The following is a 23579-nucleotide window of genomic DNA, read 5'->3' as shown; positions in this document are numbered from 1 at the left end:
TCGCCAACACATGACTAGGAATAGTTAGGATACGAGATGCCGTCCTAAGGATTTGCTGCTTATTTAAGAGGGCTAAATCCCTCTGCTTGGTTCTGATATTAGTATTTCCTCATAAATTCTGTTATCCTTGTTTCTCTGTGTGTGTGTAGGAGTGGTTTGGTGAGTGAGTGGATGGTTTACACTTCATAGTTATCAATGTTGACTCAGAAGGTCATTGTTCATTCTTCCAGTAGTCCCTTTAAACTTCTTCATGAACTGTTGTTTTGATAGTGTTGACTTTTTAAGTTTTTAGTGCGCTGCCTTTTCAGGTTCTTCATTGGCAAAGCAGGGAAGGATTGGGCGGAGAGTGATGTCTCTTCGCCTAACTGGCTGAATTGTCATTACTTAGATTTGAGATCAGTGTATCAGCAGTGTCTCCATCAAACTCTGCCTTCCTCCAGCTCTTCACAATGTCGATCAATCACAGCAAGCTTTGCCTAGAGTACAGACCAGTCTGCAATGACTGTCATCATGTATCTCCAGGAAGCTCAGTGAAATATGCCGCTCAGACTAATCTGACTGATGCTGATACAACTGTTTTTGAGACCAACATCCATTCTTATTATGCTTTTTGTTTGTTTGTTTTTCTTTTTAGTAAAGTGCATTGAGCCCACCTTTAGGGAAAAAGAGCTATATAAATAAACATATTATTATTATTACCCCATCCTTGTGTGGATGCTGATGAGTCCAACTCTGTTTGCTTGCAGATTAAACTTGAGAACGTGGCTAACAGTAAACAGTATGTATTTGAAGCTAAACAGTGGATACGTCTGGATGAAGACCATGATCACTGGCAAGAATTTCCAGTCTACACAGCAGACAGAGCCAAGATGCTGCCGAGTAAGTGATACTACATGCCTTTGTCATGGTGTATGTCTGGTTAACATTACTAGGTGTGCATGCATGGTTGCAATCTTATTTTGTGTAACAGTCCATACCACAAGACAAAGGACAATCACTTTGATATCCTAGTTTATTTAGAGAAAACCAGTTGACAGTTTCACACATTTCTGTCCTTTACACTGGGCAGTCCTTGTCTGTTTCGTACAATGCAAATAATTAAGTGAATGTTTTTCCCATGGTGTCATTAAAAAGTTTCATTTCACTCAGTATCAAATGAAATATTGGCACAGGTTTTTGATTTCTGTTACATTTAAAACTTTTTTCCCAGTTATTCAGTACTATGTCGAGGTGTTCACTGGTGATAAGAATCAAGCTGAAACAGAAGCCAATATCTTTCTGGAAATATATGGCCAACGAGGAGACACAGGGAAGCGACACTTGCATGGTTCCACTTCAAATCTCAAAGCATTTGAGAGAAATCAGGTTTGAATTTTCATATACTGCTAATAGCATGACTGTCTTTGCAAGACCTGTGACATTTTTGTCTGGTGTGCTGCATTTTGCTATGCACATCTTAAATTTACATTTGAATATGAATTTGTTTGCCATTGTTTTTGCCTTCTATCACTCCATCCACACCCTTTTTTTTTTTTTTAAAGCCCTTCGCCCCTCCTGGGGCATAGGCCATCGACTACAGTCTTAACTGTTGTCGATGTTTTGGTAGCAAGGATTGTTTTACGGGGTGGGGTGCTGGCCACGCCCAACCTCTCCTTTTTCAGGCTTGGGACCGTCTTGGCGGAGGGCGGCCAGCCCTGTAACAGATGCCACGTGCAGAGAAAGAACAGCATGCCGAGACGAGAAATGAACTCAGGGCAGCAACTTCACTGTATTGGTGACAGGCGCTAACAGCGCTAACCGTTGCGCCACCGGGCCGCCCATCCACACCCTGCTGTGGACTAAATCACTAAAATTGCTTATTTCCTATGTGACAGAGAGATGTGTTCATAATTGAGGCAGTGGACCTTGGAAAGCTGCAGAAGGTATTGGTCAGCCATGATGGAAATGGGGCTGGGTCAGGATGGTATCTGGACCAAATAACCATCAGGGAATCAGCAAATGGCAAGGAGAAATATGTTTTCAACTGTGAGAAGTAAGTTTGAAACAAGTCCTTAATCTGCACATCAGAAGTGTCTATTGTTTCTGCCACCGTGGTGTGTGAAGAGAGATACAGAAAGAGTGCAGCTTGCATGTCTTTTAGTGATGCTATGGGTGTAATGGGGTGTTATGTAATTCACTTCGTCTGGTTAATTCATCACCATATGACCCATAGTGCCTGTGTTAGAGGAGATTCTTTAAGTTCAGTCCTACAAATGTGGCCATGGTGTTTACTATAAATTTGATAAACATTTTAATCCTAACTGCAAGTCAGCCCCTCACAAAATAAAAAAAATGAATCCATTTAGTTCACAAAGTTTGAAGGGTACTTCTTGCTTTCTTGTGATATACAGATGGATAAAATAACATTGATCAGCCCATTAGACACAGATCCAAACAAAGTATGAAACATAAGAAAAGTATGAACCTGTATCTGCATGGTGACTGCACAGACCACATTAATTTCTGGTTCTGGCTCTGAGGCATGTAAGCTTATATTAGTAAAGAACAAATACAACAGTATAAATTAAGAGTAACTGCACTAGCAATTTTTTCTGCAGATGGCTAGATGAAGGAAAGGGTGATGGAGCAACAGAAAGAGAACTGCCACTAACAGGTGTGGTCAGTGACGAACCAGAACCAGTAAACAGTTTACCTGCAGGTTTGATTCTTCATCTTTTTACAAGTAATCAGTGGTATCAATTCTGTAATTATTCATCAGATCTTTTGGGTGTTACATAACATCATGGATTAAAGAATGACAACATGTTTACAGATATATAACTTGTTTACTGGGTAATGCCAAAGATTTACTTCAAGGTCATTGAAATAAACTTAAAAATTACCATTTAAATTTCAGAGGAGGATGTAGATTGTGAGTCTCTGTACTGTAATATTTATAATGTATTGATAAATAGGAGGATTATCCATCATGCATGGGGACTTCAAATTGGTAGCACAAACATGTAAAACATCACATAGTTGGGTGTTTTTTAAAGGGTTGTTACAGCCAACTGTGGAAAACAATGCTGATTGGAGTCCAAATTTCATAGATAATAAGTATGACTTATCATACTTACATCAATAAGAGTCGGAGTAAGATTTTGTACCATGTAAAAATAAAGTAAGATTTCTTGAAATAATCATGACTACAGGAGACTGGCAAGTGCAGGTTGTGACAAGTGCTGAAGAAGGCAGTGGCACAGATGCCAGCGTGTCTCTGACTGTTTATGGAGACAAAGGCAGCTCAGGGGCACTTCCTCTCAAGTCTGATGACAGGAGTTGCTTTCAGCAGGGCAAGACTGATAAATTCAATGTAAGCTGTTACACATTGCTTCGGGTCATAATGGATCTGATAAAAATGTTTCATCGTTGTATTTTATAAATCACATCTAAGAATGTTTGAAATTATTTTGAGTTTCATGGCTTGGTTACTTCTGGACTACATTAGACTTTTTGTTTTAATGATTATTATTGAAAAATTATTCTCATTATTTCTTTATTGTCTTATCATTTATGTATTTTTGTTTAATTTTTTGTCAAAAGCAAATTCACCATTCTCACTGCATGAATAAAAGTACAGTTAATAACTGTGCTTGATGCATGAATAGCTTGACTGATTTTCTCTTATAGCCATATTGTTTTCTCATCAGACTGATAGAAAATAAAGGGTTTTCTTCTGATTGTTGTCAGATCTGGCTGGAGCCAGAAGAAATTGGAAAGATCCAGAAAATACGTCTGCAGCATGACAACAGGGGGATGACTGATGGCTGGAGAGTGGAGAAGGTAACTGGTTCAACAAGAATGCACCAGAAATATTGTGTTCTTTATTCACGTTTTATATATATATAATGTTATTTGTACTAATGCTTCTGAATAAGAGAGGCAAACAATGTGTTCATTTGTGATCATTTATGTATGTTTGTGAAGATATATACATCAGCTTCTGCCTTCCTACACTTTATTTCAGTATGATGTAATTGTTGCTGATGTACACACAGAATTGATAGGTCCTTCACATTAAAGGACTCAACCACTTAACCAGAGGATCAGTATTCTACATTAGACTTATGTGCAAGAATAGTACAAATGTCTGTTTGCTTGTTTGCCAACACTTACATGAGGGCCTTACGTATACTAGATGTTTGAAAGAATGTCATGCTGTTGGAAGCCCCAAGTCCTCCCCAGCACACTCCTGTCAAACATCTTTGATGGATCTGCATTATGTTAAACATAGGTCGTCTTGACCAACGATATTACGCAAGAAGTGCTTGAGTTTCCAGTAAGACGGTGGCTCTCATTTCGTGAGAAGCATGGTGACATTGTCTTTGAAGCCCCAGTTGTGCGCCCTAATGAGAAACCATTAGCTAGTATGTATTTACCACGATTTCCTTCAAACATAACAAGAAATAATTAGTGTTTTTAAAATTTAGTATGTTATTTTGTCACTTCAAGAGAGATTAAAATTATGTATCAATGCTCTTACAAATGAATATTTATGCAGAAAATTATTAACGTAAATCCTTTCTACTGAGAGCACATCTTTCAACACCGACAGCAATTCTTAAATGTAATTCAAGGAAAAAAGCTGAAGTCAAGATACATGGACAAGTGTTGTAGCTGTTGTTGATAGGTATAGAACCCTTCTTTTCTCTTTTCAAAACTTTCAAGACCTGTCTTTTTCTTGTGATCTGGTAAAGTTTTTTTTGCATTTCCCATCAAAAGAATACAAATACTTGGTGAAGACGGTGACGGAGGCAGATGAAGATAGCACAGTAGAAGATGTGTACGTTACACTTGTGGGCAGCCTGGGTGACTCTGGTCGTAGGGAACTCAAGCACAATCTTGAGGAGCATGCAAAGTTCCAGACAGGACAGGTGAGCGGAAGGAAAATAGCCATTCTTTATACATCATAATGATCAGGCTTATGGATTTGTTTATTAACTGATGATATTATGTACATAAAACTTTTAAATAATGTTTTAAGAAGACTGCATTAACAACTTTTGTAAATTCAAGTGTTGGCCATAAGACACAGAGAGGAAAGAACTTGAACAAAATAGAGTACTGGAGTGGGTGACAATGTAAAACCAGAATGACTGAAAGAGAAATAATATCTGTCTGCAGACTGACACTTTTACCATTGAAGCTGTTGACCTGGGGTCACTAGAAAAAGTGATTGTTGGTCTCAGCAATCCTGGTCCTGAAGATGTCTGGAAGCTGCAATGCATTGTTGTAAGAGTGTCTGAAAAGGAAAGCTTTGTCTTCCCATGGGGAAAGTAAGATAAATCTATATCCTAACCCTTTTGTTTGTTTTATATGGATAACTTAAAAAAATCTCTGCAGGCGCCCATTTTAACCCACAGACACACTTACACACATAAGGAGTCAAGTATATGTGTCTCAGCTGAACATATTTTTTAAATCAATGCATAATCCAAAAAAGGAAGAAACCATCTAGATTTAAAGTTAAAGGATTTAAAATGCTGACAATGTATAATTATTATGAGAATAATATACATCATGGATGCCGCAGACAAGCATTTACATTGTGTTAGTCTGCAAAATTGATAAAACAATGACCATAATATATGTGTGTGGGATATACAGGTAGACTGAGTGCTGTTTCTTGGTGTAAAATTGTTAACCTTTTCTAATCAATGCAAGGTTGCCTTTTAGTCCGATTAACATGGCGAACATTTATTTGTTCATTTTAATCTAAAAGGAAATTTTTTAATGGGTCACCAGATTTCCACTTTGAAGGTTACCTTTTAATTTTCAGACTTTGAGACGCAGAATAATTAAATATTTGTGAAATTTTCTTTCTGTTCACCTTTTATTAGATGGCTAACTGAAGAGCACCCAGAAGCAGAGATTCCACTGGCCAATGTTGTAGATGATGGTGATGATGATGATGCTAATGATGAGAGGGCTGGGAGAGGACCACAGAGCCCACCAGCCTTAAGAAGTCCCCGACATAATGGAGGCAAAAGAGATAAAGACAGAGCCTGAAAAACTTGAGACAGCAAAGAATATTGATGCTAACGAAAAAGACGAGCAGTAGTGACTATTTCCTGACCAAAGGCTGAATAATAGGTGCACATTTGTGCTTGGTCCATGTCTGACAACACTTTTTTTTTTTTACTAGTAAGTGAACTGAAATAAGCTGATCAAGAGAATGAGATGGATGCTTATACTTATGGCTATTATTGTCAAATTTTTTTTAATGATTTTTTACCCCAAATACTGATGCTGCATATTGCCCAGGATTTATTGTTTTATCACTTTGTAAGTGATGCTGTTTGTTTTGCATCTGTGTGTCTGTGAACATGAGCGCCCGTGTATGCATGGATACACTTGCGCATTGGAATGGTGTAAAAATGTGAAAATATTCCCACATAGTAGACTTGTGCATATTAAAGTAGGTATAAAAGAAGACTTTTTGCAAAATGATCTGGATCTGTGATGGACTTATTTTTGTGTTCTTGTGACCTGGACGACTTTGGAGTAGGAATCATCAACAGCAAATGGTCACTTGTGCCTTTTGCAAACAAGTTGCTAATAAGTCATGTGGTTTTACACTGGCCTCATTTCACTTTACAACTATGATAAGCGATGTAAAAATTTGTTCATAATTAAGCTGTCTGCACTGACTGCAACATTGTAAGCATAATGTACAGCCAAGATTTAACAAAGATTTCTTCATCTTATTTCCAAGACCCTCAGTGACATGCTGCTTATTGGGTGATGCTTTTATCAATATAAATGTTTGATGATATTTTTAGATTATTTGTACTGGAATGCTTGTCCTAATAGTATGTTTTTGTTTTTCTCGTTTTTATGCTTTTGAAAGACAAAAATTAGTATGCACAGTAGAAATTTCAGTTTGAATGGAGTCAGTGCAAATGTATAATTGATCAAATATTTTTCATGAATAGTTGCTTAACTCTTATTTTGCTTGATAGGAATAGAATTTTAAGCTTGCATTTTGTACAGGTAGAGCTCTAGTCAAAGCTTCATAATAATACGTCATACCTCTAGAAAGTTTAAGAGTTTGTGGAACAGAATCGTTGTTTTGTTTGTTGCCAAGTTTTTTTTCACTATTTTACCTTTTATTTCAAATAGCATTAGCCTGTGATAATTTAATGGCAGCAGTATAGTACTTCCAATTTCTCCCCGAGACTTTTATCAAGATTTTTTTTTTTCTTAAGGGCTTACCAACCATGTGTCTGTCTGTATGCTTATATAGACATTTGTATTCCAATAAGTGGAGCAGTTTTGCAAGGAAAAAAGGAACCATATCCAAGAACGCATAATTTAGTTGTCAATATATATTTGACAGCCTATTCATACATGGCTTTAAGGCCTATCTAGAATAATTTTAATAGCAGCATGGGTTTTTTTACAAATTGCCTTTACTGGTGATGATCTGTGATGCAGACAATTTTGAAAATTTGTACAAACCAAAGACTAAAAATAAGCATGTACAGTACTTTGTATCTTTTACACAACTTTGTTGATCATAAATGCTATTTAAATACAGAATAATTCTTCACATTACAAAGAAAATATTTTTAAATATCCCAATGGTGATCAAGACAGCTTTTCATTTCAACTGCTACAGGAATGAAAAAATAATTTAGTTATCCAAGTCAGCTCTTATAAATGAGCTGTCTAAAATGCACAATAGTTTCTCCATACTGTTTGCTGTTGTAGCACCTCATCAAACTCCCAAAAGGTCATTTAAGCCCAAGGTTCTCAACCGGTGATATGTGTACCCTTAGGGATACGATAAGGGTTATGCAGGGTATGCAGCGACATAAATAAGCACACACCATTATGAAAATAAGTACTTTTATGTGCGAACTTACACGCAAGGGATACCCGCGGACATACACCCTTTGGGGTTACAGTTGCGAAAAAAAGAATCTCTGCTTTAGACAAATTATTTTCAGTGTTTCCTGCCTAAGAATTTCATATTTTAAAAAAGCCAAAAATCTTATTGACACTTGCTAAACTTAAAATTTTTTTCATGTTTTGTTTCTTCAGCGTAAGTTTTTACATTGTTTCAAACCAGATGCCAAAGCCTATCAGAGAGTACATTAAAAAATCTACTCATATTATCTTGTGTTGTCATTTACTGTCCTTGAAGCATTATTTTGCAAGACTGTGATACCATTAATGACTGTCTTGTTTACATTACTGCTAAATGCACTGTGTAGAATTAAAATGTTCATAATTTTACAGTTGTATCAATAAATATTTAGACCCTCTAATATATGCTTTTTTTTAAAGTGCATACATGACTGTCAAGCTTTACATTATGATATGCCTGATGGTTAACATAATAAAGTCACTACATGGTCATTTTGAAAGCACAGTTCTTCTCTACATTCAGCTTGGAAACTTTTCAAAGGGCAAATTTGTGTTCTTGGGTAGATTTGCTGACTTGCTAGTAAATCTGCACTAAGAAGGTTAGGCTTTTAAAATGAGATTGAATGTGGTTTGTAAAAATTTGTTTCGTACTTTTAGTTTGCAAGACATTAACCTCGGTGAGAAATGTGCAATGAGCAGGAAGAACACATTATCAACCAGCTCACTACCCATCCCTTCCTGCCTGTCTAGTGAGTACATCTCTCCATTTTTTTACAGAACTAAAGGACCCACAGTGAGAAGGTAGGGCACTGTCATATCTGGAAGTACTTGAAACAATGAAAAAATGATGGAAGGTATAAGAAAGGATAGCTCTGTAGCCTTAATTTTGACAGGAATTTGGGCTTTAACAGTTATGATCAAGCCAGAGTATGTGTCACGGACCAGTCCGTGCCTAGGTTATTTTACTTATGGACTGCAAGAGAGAATGAATGAGAATGTCAGCGGGAAAAGGGTTAATTTGTCGTAGAATTTTTTGGCACGAATAACCTTGGTTAAAAAGTACTCAGGCCCGGGATACTGAGGAAGACGTGCCTGAGTCATGAGTTGTAAATGTCCAGAGTTGAGATTACGTATAGTAGAGCAGAGTAGTGTCCATCGACGCTGGATACGGTGCGATACTGACCCCTTGTGGATTAAGCTCGCCTAGACGAGGTATGACATCTTTTTCTGTTACATGTATTGCTTATGGAATTGTATTAGTAACTCACGTAGGTTTCAAAGTTGTATAGTTTATTGGGGAGCTGATATGTTGTTTGAAGTATAGACGAAGAAGAAACAGAGTTCATGTCCGGGATTATCTACTCGCACGTACGGAAAATTCTACAGTTGTTCTTGTAATCCCTGAGCTGGATCCCACACCGCGACAGGGGAACCTCCACTCCCCTCCCAGGAAACACAAAAGGGCGAAGTTGTAAGCGTTTGCGGCCTACTCGTCATTGTCATCAAAGTCAAGACAAGGAGTACCATTAGTCAGCCAGTTGTCGCTCGTGTTATCCTTACGCAAACAACGGCTTGCTAGGCGAGTGAGCACTGCTCCCTTCATACACACGTATGAACCAGCAATTATATTTGTCGGCTGCTTCCGCGCACTCTGCCCTGAAAGATGGTCGAATGAAGGCCTCACCTGAATGCCAATGTACTGTCGTTACAAAGAGAAGATTTGTGTTGGTGTTGTGTCAAAAACAGTTTTGTCTTGGAGAAAGAGAAAAACTGGTTAAAAAGTAGATTAAAAGAGAAGATCGAAGGTAGAAAACTCTTGACGAAAATTCAGATTCAATCCACGCAAAACATATTTGCTCCCTTGAAGAACTACGGGGACTAGTGAAATCCTTGTGAAAGGCGTGAATGCTTTATTTTCCACACTCACTCTTCTTTCTCCTCCACTCGCGGTGCTCACTTACTCATGAACGTATGTAATATAGCCACCGTGCTGAATATAAATTAAGTGTATTCCTCTCCCATTACACTCGCGATCATGATAATTGTTTTTCAGTGTCCCAGACATCTGCTTGTGGGTCTCCTTCATTTCGTAGTTAAGTGATGTGTCCATCTCCCGCTTACTCCTGTCGACATCTGCCTTTGGTTCGTTTCTTCGTGGACGTCTTAGTTTCTTCGTCAAAATGGCGACACTTCTGAAGACCCGTATGTAGTACTATTCATTGGGGACTAATTGTAGTAGTGTGCTGGATCTCGCCTCGAAAGGACTTGACCAAGTAATCTACGATGAGAGATAAAAAAAATTGCATCATCATCAGCTAAGTAGGAATACCTCAAGAGAAAGGAATAATAGGCAAAGAAAGACGAATGGAGAAACATTATGCCCCTTGAACTTACTTCCCTTTGCCAACAACGGACTGTCAAAATCGCATAATACAGATTTGCAAAATTTTGATTATTAACTTGTGGCTATCACTTTTTGCCGCAACAATGAAGAACAATAATGAACAATAAAACTGCAGACAAGTGACATGCTATTCAAGAAATTGTTCTTCTATCAGGCTAAGTAGTGACGGCACGAGGTGATAAAAGCACTTGAAGGCATAGAGACAGAGGGCTATTTCACATAAAAAATTAAAAAATGAAAAAAAAAAATCCCTGAAAATTTGAAGTTTGGAGTTGGGCGATTTGATGGGAATGGAGCGAAGAGTTTTCACCTGCAAGCAGACCTAGTTCGCGAAGGGATGTATTTCTGGTCAGCTCGTGGTGCATATCGAGGTGATGGGACTGTCACGGTCTCAGAACCATCCTGTAGAAAACAGACATGAGAACATTTTGGGTGGGAGCTCAGAAGTTGAATAAAATCTTTGAGGCGTAAACATATTGAAAAATGTTTTCCATGAAATATCCTGCTAATCACTTTTTTTATATGCTGATTACAGCTTGTAGCCGTTACTTACTAGCTGCTGTGTCAAGTGTAATATGCACCTCGTGGCTGCTAAGCCAGGTGTGATCCAAATACTACTGTTTCAGGTGTTAGGATTATCGGCTGCTGTATCAAACGTGTCTTACCGGCTGTTGTGTCAAGTGTCCGTGTAACCGACGGAAGGCTATTTCTCTTGCACGCTGCAGAGGCGAAATACTATAGTGAGGCCGAAAACTAGGAAAATTTGGAATCTGCAACAAAATAATTATGAAAAGGGAGGTCTCAGAACACATCAATACAACGAAAAAGTTTATTTAACGGTCAAAATAGTGAAAAGATTACAACATTCGTCATTAGCTGAAATAAGGGCTATTTTTGCTGATTAAGAAGACGATAAAGAAGAAGTGGCTTTCATAAAGAAAGATGTACACGTGTACAGTGCCGATCCTTACTATTTGAGTTTATGTAATGAAACTTCACAAAGATGAGAACATGTCACGTGATAAACTAAACTGCAAACTACGTCCAGACACTTAAGGACGGCCTGGCATGATGATCAAGACCAAGAAAAAAAAAAGGGGGGGGGTGACTCCGCACAATTAAGTCAGTCTGTAATGGAGATCAAATATCAGTGCTCCAGTGTATTAGCAATGTTCAATCAAAATATTCTAAACTGAACGATATGACTGGAAGGTTAAATATGTGATTACATAGGTAGGCTTGGCAAAAAATAAAAAATTAAATTAAATTTTAAAAAAATCCCTTTTTAAAGCCAGCTATGCGCGTGCCTTAGGTTCCACCCTTAATCCATCGTTCAAAAATATTCTTGAGTGCACTTTAGAGTGTGAGCATTAACTACAGTAACTCAAACTGTGTAATACATACTGTTTCGGTATTAAAAGTGCGGGTTTCACTGCCGGCGCCAGTTCGACTCTCGTCAAATGCTAAAGATCTGTGGTGACCTCTCACCGAGTCGACTCTCTTTCGTACCCTTGACTACCTTCATCAACAGTCGTGCGAGATTCCTGTTGACGCCACTCTTGTTGTTGCTGCTGCTGCCGGTGCTGGTGCCAGCGGTCATTTTGTAGGTGAAAGATGTTATTGTTGTCTATGGTGACTTCACGTTGAGTGGAACGAGTGCGATATTTTCCGTTCCACTGCAGGAAGGAGGTCGGTCATGGGTAGGGAGGTCATCTGGTGTAGCGCGTTATGGTAACAATAGCCTATCCTTGATATACCATCGCAATAAAGGTCAAGTATCTGCGAACGCTCATTCTCGTTGGCGCTGCGGATGCATGACGGGAGGGGATAGGATGCAGCAGATGTCCTGCCGGTTGGTGAGGTCACGGCAGCATCGTCTGCGCCCTCTGATGTCAGGCCGTCGCCGAGTTGTCTGGATAGTGAGTCAGCCGAGTGATGACCCGCAGCAGTTTCAGCTTTCACATGACCTCGACTTTGCGGGTCGTGTTTCTCAAGGGAACGACTCTAGGTACTCTGGGATGGAGACTGGGTTGCTCTGGATCCCGGGAGTGCACGTCCGGTGGGGAGTCCTGGATCATAATCTTGCGTAACACCATGACGCGCGGCTCCAAGCTCCAGGTCGCGTCCCCACAACTTGCTGCTGCTGAAGTTTCTGCCTCGCGATACCGACGGCCTGGTGGTGACGACTAGCAGGATAGACGGACGCAGAGGTACGACTCAGACCATAGTCGGCTGTCTGATGGTCCATGTCACCATTGTTATAGCCGCTGCCACGTTTGTATGTACTTTGTTCACTAAATGTCGACTCCTCGGCGCAAGAATACCGTAATCGCGTCACTGACTCGTGCTGACCCTGGTTTTCCTCAAGTTCACAGTCGTTCTTCTGAGAGCTCGCTCTTCCCTCTTGTTTCCTCCCGTCTCCAGTCACCTTTCGAAGATGGAACACGTGCGTCGTCCAGAAACGCCGCGTCGGCCTTGCATTTTGCACCAAGACCTTTGACTTTCGCACCATCATCATTGCTGTCGTTGCAGGGATGTCCATCTTTAATGGCGTTGTTCTTCCCCTGAACACGTGAAGACTCAGGGACCTCCCTAGACAGCGTCCCCTCCTCCCGCATGCTTGCCGCACTACCATTACCTCCCCTTACAACCGATGCTCTTTTGTCGTCACTTTGGCAGTTTTCGTCCTTGTCTAGTTCAGGAGACTGTGAGGTCCCATCGACTGTTGACATCGCGGAGGTTGTTGCCGTGGCAACGCTGGTAGCCTGCGGCCCGTTATGGCAGTTCCGCGGATGCCGGTCGCAGTTCAGGATTTGAAGCTCGAACATTGCTTGTCCTCGATGGCTGTGCAGAGGTCGAACACGTGACGGAACTGCTCCTCGCAGAGCGATCCGTTTCTGTTATCTGTCACAAAAATGAAGGAGAATATTTGTGAAAAGCGAAGTTGTAGGTGAGTACTAGCGATAAACTAAGAAGGAAACACGCTACCGCTTTCCGCTGACAAAACCGACTTTGACCTTTCTCAACTGACACATTTTCTTCACCATACTCACCCTGTCTGTTGTCGCCATTTTTCGCTCTTCTCATCCAGCTGATGATATCTGAAAACCACGTAAACAGTCGAAGGTTTAGACTCAGAGCAACTGAAACACGTGGCAGTTAATTGTGATGTCGCTGTTAATACCTTGTAAATGAAGCCTAATAATTTCCAAGGGAATTCGACAACCTAGGTATCTAATTACCTCATTTTTGTCTTCATAAAATATTGCCTCGAGTTTGTCGATTAAAGGGGTTGTTTGTTTTGAAAACCCAGCATCAACATTTGGAACTATCTTTTGACATGGGTAAGAAGTTTATTTGTATGTAAAGGAAATGATCCTATATTTAACAGCAAAGTTTCGAAGAATGAACGGAATGGTGTTCTAAGGATGAACTTTTGAAATATACAGCTAGGTAATGTGTCAGGCAAATGAAGAACATTTGACAGAAAGAGACCCTTGCAGGCAGTGAGGAAAATACACAGAGCAACACAGACGAAAAGCCAGACAAAAATAAAATCAAAAGCTGACGTTTTACCGTTATCATCATCGTAAGCCAGAGCAGGTGTCGAGGCCCAGCCACACAGCTGTGGTGCCTGGCTTTTGTCAGTCCCTGCTTTCCTGTAAAAGACAGTGGAGTGTATTTTATACCTAGTCTCTATGGCGCTCATTGAAATAAGGAGGGTCCGCTCTGCGGCACCAAGATTGGTCTCCAAGATGTCAATCGCCCAGAATATCTGGGAACCCTCGACCTGTTGTACCAGGAGAGCACGCCTCATTACAGAATAAGAAGGAAGGAAAGAAAGACAAGGAGAATAAGAAAGAGTTCAATTGAGCACTCCACTACCCTGATATGCTGAGAGCCACGTACCTTTGTTACATAAGAAAAGTCTCTATTGATGGAAACCACATACCTGCCAACCGCCCGTTTGTCCTTCTGGGAACCACTAGAAGGTTCCTGGGTGTCCGTTCGCCGCACCATGGTGGGGAGTACGCGCTTGCCAGCAGACCAGTAAACCATCAGACCAGCAGCAAATCACCGCCTAATGCAACCGCCGATACTGGCAAGGACACAGCCAGGTGCTGACCAGACCGCGCTCAGGTGGCAGAAGCTTCGTGATGCTGACATTGATAAAGAAGGCACACAAAGGCGTTTAGGCGATAATAGTGGTTAATCGATGCCAGCGGAAATAGCTGTGTTGTAGAGACTACGGACCTGTACGTTGGTACCCGGAATGACACCCGTTCGTGAGATTGTTAGACTCGTCGCTTAATCGTGTCAGCGCGTTATATTTCTCGCACTGGCACGCGGTGGTCAGTCTTCACAGGCTCTGTTCATGCTACTCCATGTAACTGGTGGCATGGTTGGTCCCCATATACTCATATAGACATAATGCTGAGCTGTTAGTGCAGGGACCCAACCAAACACGACACTATCTGGTTTCCACTTCATGAGTTCCTGAGTTCGTCTCATATAGATGGCGGCAGTCTGTCGCAGGCAAGACAATCACGACCAAAAATTTAACAACTGGCTTTAACGGTTTCTGTCCGCCCAGAAACACAGTTTTAATGTTGGATAGTGAGATAGTATCACAAGACGGGTTATCACCATTGCTGTGGAGGGTCGATCTGTTGCTACCCTCAGTCGCACTTCACTGTTTATTTAGCAGATGTGTGCAGACCTGTGGATTCTGTAGAGACAAAGTAGAAATGTTCAAACTTGTCACTCAAAAAATTAAGAATTAAAAAAACCCTAAAGAATATGTTTTTCCATTTCTTTCTGCTATTCTTTTAACTGAACACCTAGAATAAAAGAGTCTATTGTCTTTAATTTTGTAAAGAGTTGGCGCACGCTAGTATTGCTGGAAAGGTGAAAGGTGGAGAAAGCATACCAGTACCCGGTTGTTTTATCGTGCAGGCAATACGCGAACTGTTTTAGAAACATGACAGTTTAAAAGCAATCAACAGTGTGATGTACCCTGTAGGATATTTAGTACTCGTCTGCTTATCTGAGAAAACATAGTCATGCAACGTTCGATATGTCACGTGACCACAAAGCCATGCTGTCTTTTTTTTTTTTTGGGGGGGGGGGCACACATTTTCCTGCGTACATGGATCGCGAGTGCGTGCGTGCGTGTGAAGCGTGACAACGCAGAAAAAGACACAATCAATGAAACATTTGAGGATAATACTTTACACCGCCGATAAACGCATGTCCAAAATGTTTCGCAGATCACATTTCTTGACTGAAAAAAAAAACCAACAAAGAAACCTCAACCCTGGCTGCCTACGCACCAGCTCCCACAAAGAGACGATTACTCTTCTCGCTCAAGGCACACCTCACAAATAAATGACAGGTCAGCTTAGTACCCAAGTATTCGGCCAATCTGGGTTTCTATCTCCTGGCACTTCCCTCGCACCAGACCAAAAACTGCGAGTCGGTTTGACTGCTCGAGCTTGTCGTCAACTGGTGAAATGCAAGTAGCAGCTTGTTTCTTTTGGAGTTTAGTTCACGGATCGCCGAGTGCTTTTTTCCTTTGAGTTCTTTGACATCTTGAATCATCCTTCAAAAAAAGGATTTGTCAGCAGCATGCGTGCGCAGTCAGGATTCTGCGTACGTCTGTTACATGATCTACATATGACCTCTCCCCTCCGCCCCTGTATTCTTTCCCGGGACTGCGTCTCCGATGAACCCTGCGGTAAAGTTCTAAAAGGTATTTGACCTCCTTTCGTCACGATTTGGTCCCGTGCTCGCAATGAAGGCATTAATGTGAACTTATTCACATACAATGATGATGATCAACATTGCATTCAATCAAAGATAGTAAGAAGTGTTCACTATCTTTCATTCAATGGTTGGCTTTTCTAAAAGCTCCTCACTTAACAAACGTCACATGTAGAGAGCAGCGGAGATTAACAATCAGTCGATTGATAAGACAGATGTCATGTCGTAGCCCTTGGAGATGATTGAAATCGCTCGAGGCTCTATTAGCCGACCTGCGTCGAGAAGGTATTAAAACTCGAGTGGTCTGCCACTGGACACATGCATTCCTAACTCAGTTGTAGCAGCAGTCGAAATCTTTAACCACCATGTGCAGACTGGGGAGAGTTATATGTCTACGAGGGCCACAACAGTTGACGACGAAAGCCTTTATTTCTTTTCTTTACTTTTTTTCTATCTCGGTAACATCGGAACAGACTTCTTGGGCTTACCTCTTGGAGTATTTTCATGCCCGGCAGTAGTGCTAATTCCTCCCGCTTGCTAGTAATATGGCTGCCTTCCTCCTACTTTGATTCGGCTGAGCGCTTGATACAGGTGTTTGTTAGTGACAGGTGTGCTTGACGACAATTACCTTCTGGGTTGTGTCAATGTTAGCAGGTGTGGTGATCAAGCTAGAGATAATACCGATATCTGTGTAGAAACAGCGTCGATCGTGCCGAAGTAGTAGCATACAAAGCATTAACAGTAATGGCAGTTGTGGTGGTAGTACAACTGCAGCAGTACCGGCAGTGATAACGGTGGCAATAGTATGAGTAATAATCAAAAAGAGATGCGTTATGGCAAATGGAAATAAATTACCTTATGACTTTCCTTTGTACTACTTTCGCACATTTTCTTGTTTGTTGGTTAGTTTTTGTTTTTCAATCCTAGCACCAGGTCCAGCCTCTCCAGTAAGGTTTGTCGGCAGGGACTGCATTGAAGTACTCGAAGAATACTAATGGCAGCTTAATAGTTTTCACGAAAGCCCGGTGTGAGTCTATGCAAACCTTCCCCATAAAGTCGTTTTATCGCCGATACCATACAGACTAGCGGACAAAGCGGTCCACGAACTGCCTAAGCGTTGAGCTATGAACGTCGTTTACCAAGCAAACACAAAACCGGGTGGAGTGCTTCCATGAGTTTTGGACCCGCACAGGTCAGACGAGCCGTGGTATAAGTTTCTGAAATATATCAAATTCCCTGCGCTCTTCGACATTTTGGAAGGCAAAGATCTATGAGCTCAGTTAGAAAAAAATACATAGAGTATAATGAATGTAGTTTAGGGACAAACGAACATTAACTGCTTCGACTGTTACACCTACACATATCGTTACGAGACGATCACACCCTACCTGTTGGCTGTTACAAGAAAGAATTGAAGTCACCGTGGTGTGTCAGAGCTCCCGTAATCATTGTCCCATAATTTCATGTTAACCTGCAGCAAGCACGTACGACTCGCATACTGGTTCCTTCAACTGACAGAAGGTGGCCCCGCGCGTGTCGACACACCTCCCACCTCCGGGCTCACGCAGACCTCGTAGTTACATGTGAGTTCACGCGAGACAATGTCTCTCTCTCTCTAATGCTCAGTCCCTCCTAGTCTGCGATAAATATACACCCCCAACACACACACACCACTACTGGGTATATTAGAAGATAAAAGAAAGACGTCAGTTTTTCTTAAACTCTGGCATAACCATTGCCAATATTTACCAATTATCATGTTCGTTTCTGCTTTATCTCCTACTCTACGCCGTGTCAAGGGCCTGTATACATTCTGAGGTCACCGTAGACCCTTGAATGAATTATTATTCGACCTTAGTGTTGAGTGAGTTACTAACAGTTACCATTCTTGTGGTGTCTCAGAGCACTCGAGAGCCCCGCCGTGCAGTTAGCACGCCGCCACACACTAAGAAAGTTGACAGCAACTGGCCCTTGCTAAGTATAATAGACAAGTATAGTGCTATAAAAATGACGGCCGTCGGTTAAACCAGGTACGGTTAGAATGCATGATGAGTACAGACAAGAATAAAAACATCTTCCCTTTTGGCTTACCGTAGAAAAAAAAAATTAAGTAGGGTTTTTCTCCTTTAAATCGTGAGATCGACATGCCTATAGATATAGACATACAAAATGGCTCCAGCCCGGTCTACCTACATCTAATTGGTATAATTTAAAGTATTAAACTAGTTTATATGATCAAGAGATACAAGACTTGGGATTTTTTTTTTTTTTCTTGTTCTTCTGGACTGGTCAGGGAAGGGAGAGAGAGGGGGTGGATTTGTGTTTTACGCCGTCAGCAACTATGGCTACATCACGGCGAAGCAGCCAGCCCTGTAATCAGATGACACATACAGAGAAAGAAGGGAAATGAGAGAAAATGTTACTGTGAACACCATGGCCAGCGGCTGACCTCAAGAAAACACGCTGTCCTCGTGATGAAGAAGAGTATAATTCTCACCACACAGCTGAACCACTCGTGTTGAATGTGGTAGTGAGGCCTTTGGTGCGCATCAAGACGGCACCTATGGGTCACGACGGCAACGTAACCGTACTGCATGACCTTTTGAATCGCACCAGTGCACAGTCCCAGATAGCACTAGCTGGGCTGAGACAGATGGATACCAGCAGGATGCGGTTATTTTTTCCTCGACAATGATGACACTGATTTCGGAGGATCCTCGACACTACCAGTACAAAAGAAGGAAACTCAAACTTAATAGCGTTTTGCTGACGATGTGGATTGCAGTTAATGAATACATCCAGGATAAAAACGAATTAACCTTTTACCTGACCGGAGTGAATCACATACGAATCTTGTTCCGCATACAATTTAATTGTATATATTATATAACATAATTACTCAATAAAATCTACAACAGAATTCCTTCATATAAATTATGGAATTAAGTTGCGTAGCTAGAATGCATGCTATAGCTATAGAATTTAGTTGCCCTATGCTACCTGGGCGAGTAAAGAGATTATTTTTTTGTATTTTGTTTTGTTTTTTTTTTGGGGGGGGGGCAGTTAGAATGAATTCATAATTATGGAATAAATTGCTTAGCTATAGAATGCCTTCAATAGTTATAAATGGCATTGTATAAATAGTGAAAGAACATTATGAAAAAAATCCCTCTTGGACTCCCATAGACCATGAGATTATAGTGAGAAGTAAATGCAATACGTCCCTGCTGAACGCTAATCCCCATACTATCTCTAGATTGCACTAACTGGGAAGTAAACAAATTCCAGGAGGTGCTGGCCTTCTGACAACACGGAATTGTGGAATTTCGTGTGTAATAAACGTGGTGAGCACACACAAAGTGTGATGCTAAAGGTTTCTGTGTTTGTAAACATCTCGTATCATTAGAGGTTCACGACAGAGAGGGTAAAGGGGGCACAACCTTCAAGAATCCTGGTTGTTGATGGATTATCTCTCTTACATAGACGAAACATGGCGGCTCCCTTGAAGCCTTGGGAAAGACCAGGAATAAACCATCAGAATTCGTCATCTGTGCTCGGAAACAACATGTCGAGGTAATGTGGAGAACCTATTATAATACCCTTCCTTTAATATAAGTTTACCACGTGTTAATTTAGAAAACTGTGAAATGAATGATTCCGAAATGAGCAAAACTCAAATGAAGTTAGTAAAATAAAAAGTGACTTAATTGACTGCTTTAGCGTTTCTTTGCGAACTTGGTTGGAAAGTCAAATTGTAATAGTGGTAATATTCTCGTAGAATGAAGTGACGCAATTACTAGCATGCTGCTAGTGGCTTGCTAATTCGTGCAGTTGATGTAGCCAGTCCAAAGTACACTAATAGCATGTAATCACGATTTTCAGTGATTAAAGTTATGACTTGATAAATTTTGCATATAACATGCTGAAAATCCTATCATCTATTTTTTTTTAAGCAGTAAATGACTGAAAATGTTGTTGAAAGAAAAGTTTATGTTTGAAATCCCTGTTTATATTCTTAATGTAGTGAACGTCCCGCATTTGGCGGACACTTGCTGTCTTAAAAATCACTTTTTCGGCGTTTTGATGAGGACACCATCATCGGCAGCTTTCGCCCCCGAAACGTCTGGTCACCTTGCTAATGTGAAGGTCAGTTCTGTTATCCACATCAGCATAATCAAGTATATTATGTTATCTAGGATTGTGTAAACGTCTTCTTTTCATTTTTAACTAGCATAGGCCATGACACAATGTGTTTCTTGTTTGCAGCAGACCACCTGATGGGATAACATTACCTTCAGGAATTGGTGCTTCACCAGCAGTCACACAAACCACACCACCTCCTCTGCCACCACGCCCTAGCACCAACATCAGCCGTTTTGGTTCATCATATGGGGGTTACTCCAGTTTTGGTGGACCATTTGGTTATAGCGGGGGAATGTACAGTCCCTATAGTGGTTTTGGAGGTTATGGACCCTATGGTTATAACCGGTTTGGCTCACATACTGATATTTCTGGAAGCAGTTTTGCACGTGTTGCAGAAGAAAACTCACGACCTGCTTTCCAGTCCATTGAAAGCATCGTGCAAGCCTTTACCTCTGTGTCAATGATGCTGGACTCATCTTTTCAGGCTGTTTATAGCTCATTTCGAGCAGTCATTGGCGTTGCAGATAATTTTTCACGACTCCGCACTCAGCTAATGCAGATATTTTCAGCACTGGCATTCATTCGTACTCTGCGCTATTTTGTGAGACGGCTGCTTGAATTCCTAAGATTACGCCCTCCTGGGGAAGCAGAGAGAGAGTGGAAAGCAGCAGTGCAACAAGTAGCTAGTGCTGTTCCAGCAGGAACCAACAGTGACCCAAAGAAAAGCTCCTGGCCCATCTTTATGTTCTTTGGAATCATTCTTGGCGGACCATGGCTGATCTGGAAACTCATTTCATCTTTCTCAAGTTCTTCCCGTAGGTTAACCTTTTCTATGTTATTAAGGTGCAAACTCATTGTTTTCACTAATAGTTGTTCATGATTAATATATTCATGAAGCTGCGTAACAGTTTTATTAAAATTATCCTGAAAATTATGCGGCATATTTAAAGTGATATCAACTGGAACATTAACTTGTTTAATTACCTTTGCATGTTAACAATACATGATTGAGGAACGTATTTCATTGTTTTTATGTCAGAATAACTTTCTGGATATTCACTGCAGAGCAATTCTTGACTTGTTATCAAATCAGTCTACCTTGCCAGCATACCATTGAAAATAAAGTCTCTGTTATAATGAAAAAAGATGCATCCTGTGCTGTAAATAAGCAGTTTTCATTACATTTTATGCCATATTCTGATCCTTAATCAGAGCAAGAAAGCTGGGCCAAGGGAGAGGTTGACCACTATGCTGGTCAAGCTCTCTACAACTTCTCTGCTCGTAGTGATGAGGAGTTATCATTTTCTGCTGGACAGCATATTATTATAGCACCAAAAGGTATGCAATGGATATTTCTGCATTTAAAAAATTTTTGTCCACCTTTCTTAAAGCTTTAGTTAGGTTAGGTAATAATGTAGCCTAGTGCTGTGAACATTTTTTCGTGCACAATTAATCCAATCACTGATCCAGTAGATGCGACAGATTTTTTGCAGGTGCTTCTTTTGTCTTGACTGTAGGTTTAAGAGACATACGCTGAATTGGTTTCCTTTGTTTACAGAGCAACAGCCCCAAGTACGAGGTTGGCTCTTGGCAAGTGTGGATGGTCAAAAGACGGGATTGGTGCCTGCCACCTATATCAAAGTGCTTGGCCAAAGGCAAGGTGTCCCTTCCAACCCAACAGCAAAAAGCTCTGCCACCCAGCCAGCGGGTGGCCCATCCATAGCATCACCTGTTAACTCAAGTGGCAGTTGTCCTAGCCTTGCTGCACCTGGATCCAGTCCAGGCAACAATTTGTCATCTTTAGCTAGCATCGCCGATATGGATGCCATCTTTAGCAGCTCTGATAAACTGTCATTGGATCAGGCTTCAGCTGTGAACTTTAGATTGGATGATCAGAACCCTTCAGACTTGGAAGCCAGTGATATCTTGGATCAGCAGGCAGATAATCAGTCTTAAGTGTGGGTACAACAGATTTTTTTCGCTTAAGCAAATGAGAATCATTTCAACCACAGTTCCAAAGAACACAAAAGGAAATTACCAGTTTGCCTTATGACTGTGTAGCATCATCAGATCTGTGGCTGTGACTTCCTGCATTTCAAATGCTGTATTCGCATCTTCTTTGATGTTTAAGAATATTTCTCTTTTGTTTTGAAAATGATTGAACTAGGCTGTGATACCAATCGAAGACAATGAAATAATCAGACTAAAAGATTTCTCATATGATCTGCACCATCCTGATTTCAGTTGCTGAGAATTTGATCACATTGAAATGTTGATAATTACATGTTAAGGGGTGCTGTTATATGATAGCACTTCTATCAAAGTATTATTTATATTCATATCAGATAATCACTTTCTGCTTTTATTACTCAGTCTTTAAAACTTTCATCTTACATGATTTGCACAATTGGAAATGGTGTGAGATGCTGTTCTCAAATTTATGTTTAAAATTAAAAACATCAGTGGCCAGACTTGAATGCAGACAAGGCTGGATGTAACCAGCAGAATATAAGGGCCTTGATGTAACCCTTGTATGACCTTTATTTTTGCTAAAAAAGGTGCTGACCATTCAAGTTAAAAACAAACTCAAAAAGTTATCTGCAATTGAAATGGTGATAATGCAAAATGAAGAGGTTTTATGTGCTCATTTTGTATTAAATTTTCCATGCAAGTTCAGGATTTTTGTGACCCAGGCACTGTATTTCACACTTTACCCTTGACTGGATAAGCCATATAAAAGTCTGATGACAATGTTATGCAACAAACGAACTAATGTTCCAGATTTTTTTCCATCCCTTTTGAACCTCAACATTTGCTGGCATCAAATACTCTAAAGCAACATTTGTTAATTTATGAAAATTAGCATTCACTGCAACTCATTGTAACCTGATCCTAACATTAGAAATTTTATAGCAGTTATGTTGCCACCTTTTTAAGGTAACAGATATCTTAAGGTGAAGTGCAAGTTATTAAATTTTTAAATATATTTGCGTCATTTTTTTCAGAATGCATTCCTGGCTCTAACATGCAAGATCTTAACCATATGATATATAATTACACAGATTAATGTTAGCAGGCACAAACTTTGTGCCATCCTTTACATACTCCAGCAGTCTTAACAAAACCTGATCCACACCAATTTTGCAAAGAGGGGAAGTCTGCAGATTTCGGTTCTTCCTTTCTCAGCTGGTCCCCATTCTCACCAGTTTAACCTTTGGTTTACAAAGACCTGCCTCAACATGAAGTCTTAATAGCTGTATGTACTAAACTCCTTCAAACAAGAAATGAGGATAATGTTTATGCACAGCAGTGGCTTTCCTGAATGCAAACATGTTTAAGTTTTAAAATATGACAGCAA

At 40.4% G+C, this 23579-nt stretch overlaps 2 protein-coding genes and 1 long non-coding RNA gene across 8 annotated transcripts in view; 2 read left to right on the top strand and 1 right to left on the bottom strand.

Annotated features, from left to right (window-relative positions):
• LOC112573649 (lipoxygenase homology domain-containing protein 1-like) overlaps positions 1–8314 on the top strand; it is a 46240-nt gene extending 37926 nt beyond the window's left edge. Inside the window, 10 exon segments of the mRNA XM_025254210.1 lie at positions 747–879; positions 1211–1365; positions 1875–2032; positions 2598–2698; positions 3192–3352; positions 3730–3822; positions 4274–4406; positions 4762–4913; positions 5164–5315; positions 5880–8314. Coding sequence (XP_025109995.1) covers positions 747–879; positions 1211–1365; positions 1875–2032; positions 2598–2698; positions 3192–3352; positions 3730–3822; positions 4274–4406; positions 4762–4913; positions 5164–5315; positions 5880–6048 — 1407 coding nt within the window. The 3' untranslated portion in view covers positions 6049–8314.
• Positions 8315–9800: 1486 nt separating this feature from the next.
• LOC112574349 lies at positions 9801–17712 on the bottom strand. 5 transcript variants are annotated; one of them, XR_003101417.1, is made up of 8 exons: positions 17467–17712; positions 14268–15044; positions 13892–13974; positions 13369–13416; positions 11720–13219; positions 10981–11085; positions 10638–10717; positions 9801–10189 (listed from the first exon to the last, which is right to left on the bottom strand). It is a non-coding gene; the product is annotated as an uncharacterized LOC112574349 (long non-coding RNA). The 5 variants fall into 5 exon arrangements; XR_003101413.1 differs by having other exon boundaries at positions 10626–10717; positions 17467–17711; XR_003101415.1 differs by lacking the exon at positions 17467–17712 and adding an exon at positions 16934–17447 and having other exon boundaries at positions 10626–10717.
• A 1800-nt stretch (positions 17713–19512) lies between these two features.
• LOC112573572 (peroxisomal membrane protein PEX13-like) lies at positions 19513–23209 on the top strand. 2 transcript variants are annotated; one of them, XM_025254058.1, is made up of 4 exons: positions 19513–19651; positions 20345–21036; positions 21434–21559; positions 21780–23209. In XM_025254058.1, exons 1-4 carry the CDS (start codon positions 19569–19571, stop codon positions 22175–22177), a joined length of 1299 nt encoding a protein of 432 aa, XP_025109843.1. In that variant the 5' UTR covers positions 19513–19568; the 3' UTR covers positions 22178–23209. The 2 variants fall into 2 exon arrangements, with proteins under 2 accessions (XP_025109843.1, XP_025109844.1); XM_025254059.1 differs by having other exon boundaries at positions 19543–19651; positions 20348–21036.
• The last annotated feature ends 370 nt before the right edge of the window (positions 23210–23579 follow it).

This window comes from Pomacea canaliculata, linkage group LG10 (genome assembly GCF_003073045.1).
Source record: "Pomacea canaliculata isolate SZHN2017 linkage group LG10, ASM307304v1, whole genome shotgun sequence".
NCBI lineage: Eukaryota > Metazoa > Mollusca > Gastropoda > Architaenioglossa > Ampullariidae > Pomacea > Pomacea canaliculata.
The sequence above is the reverse complement of the archived record's forward strand: the minus strand, read 5'-3'. Positions and strand labels throughout refer to the sequence as shown.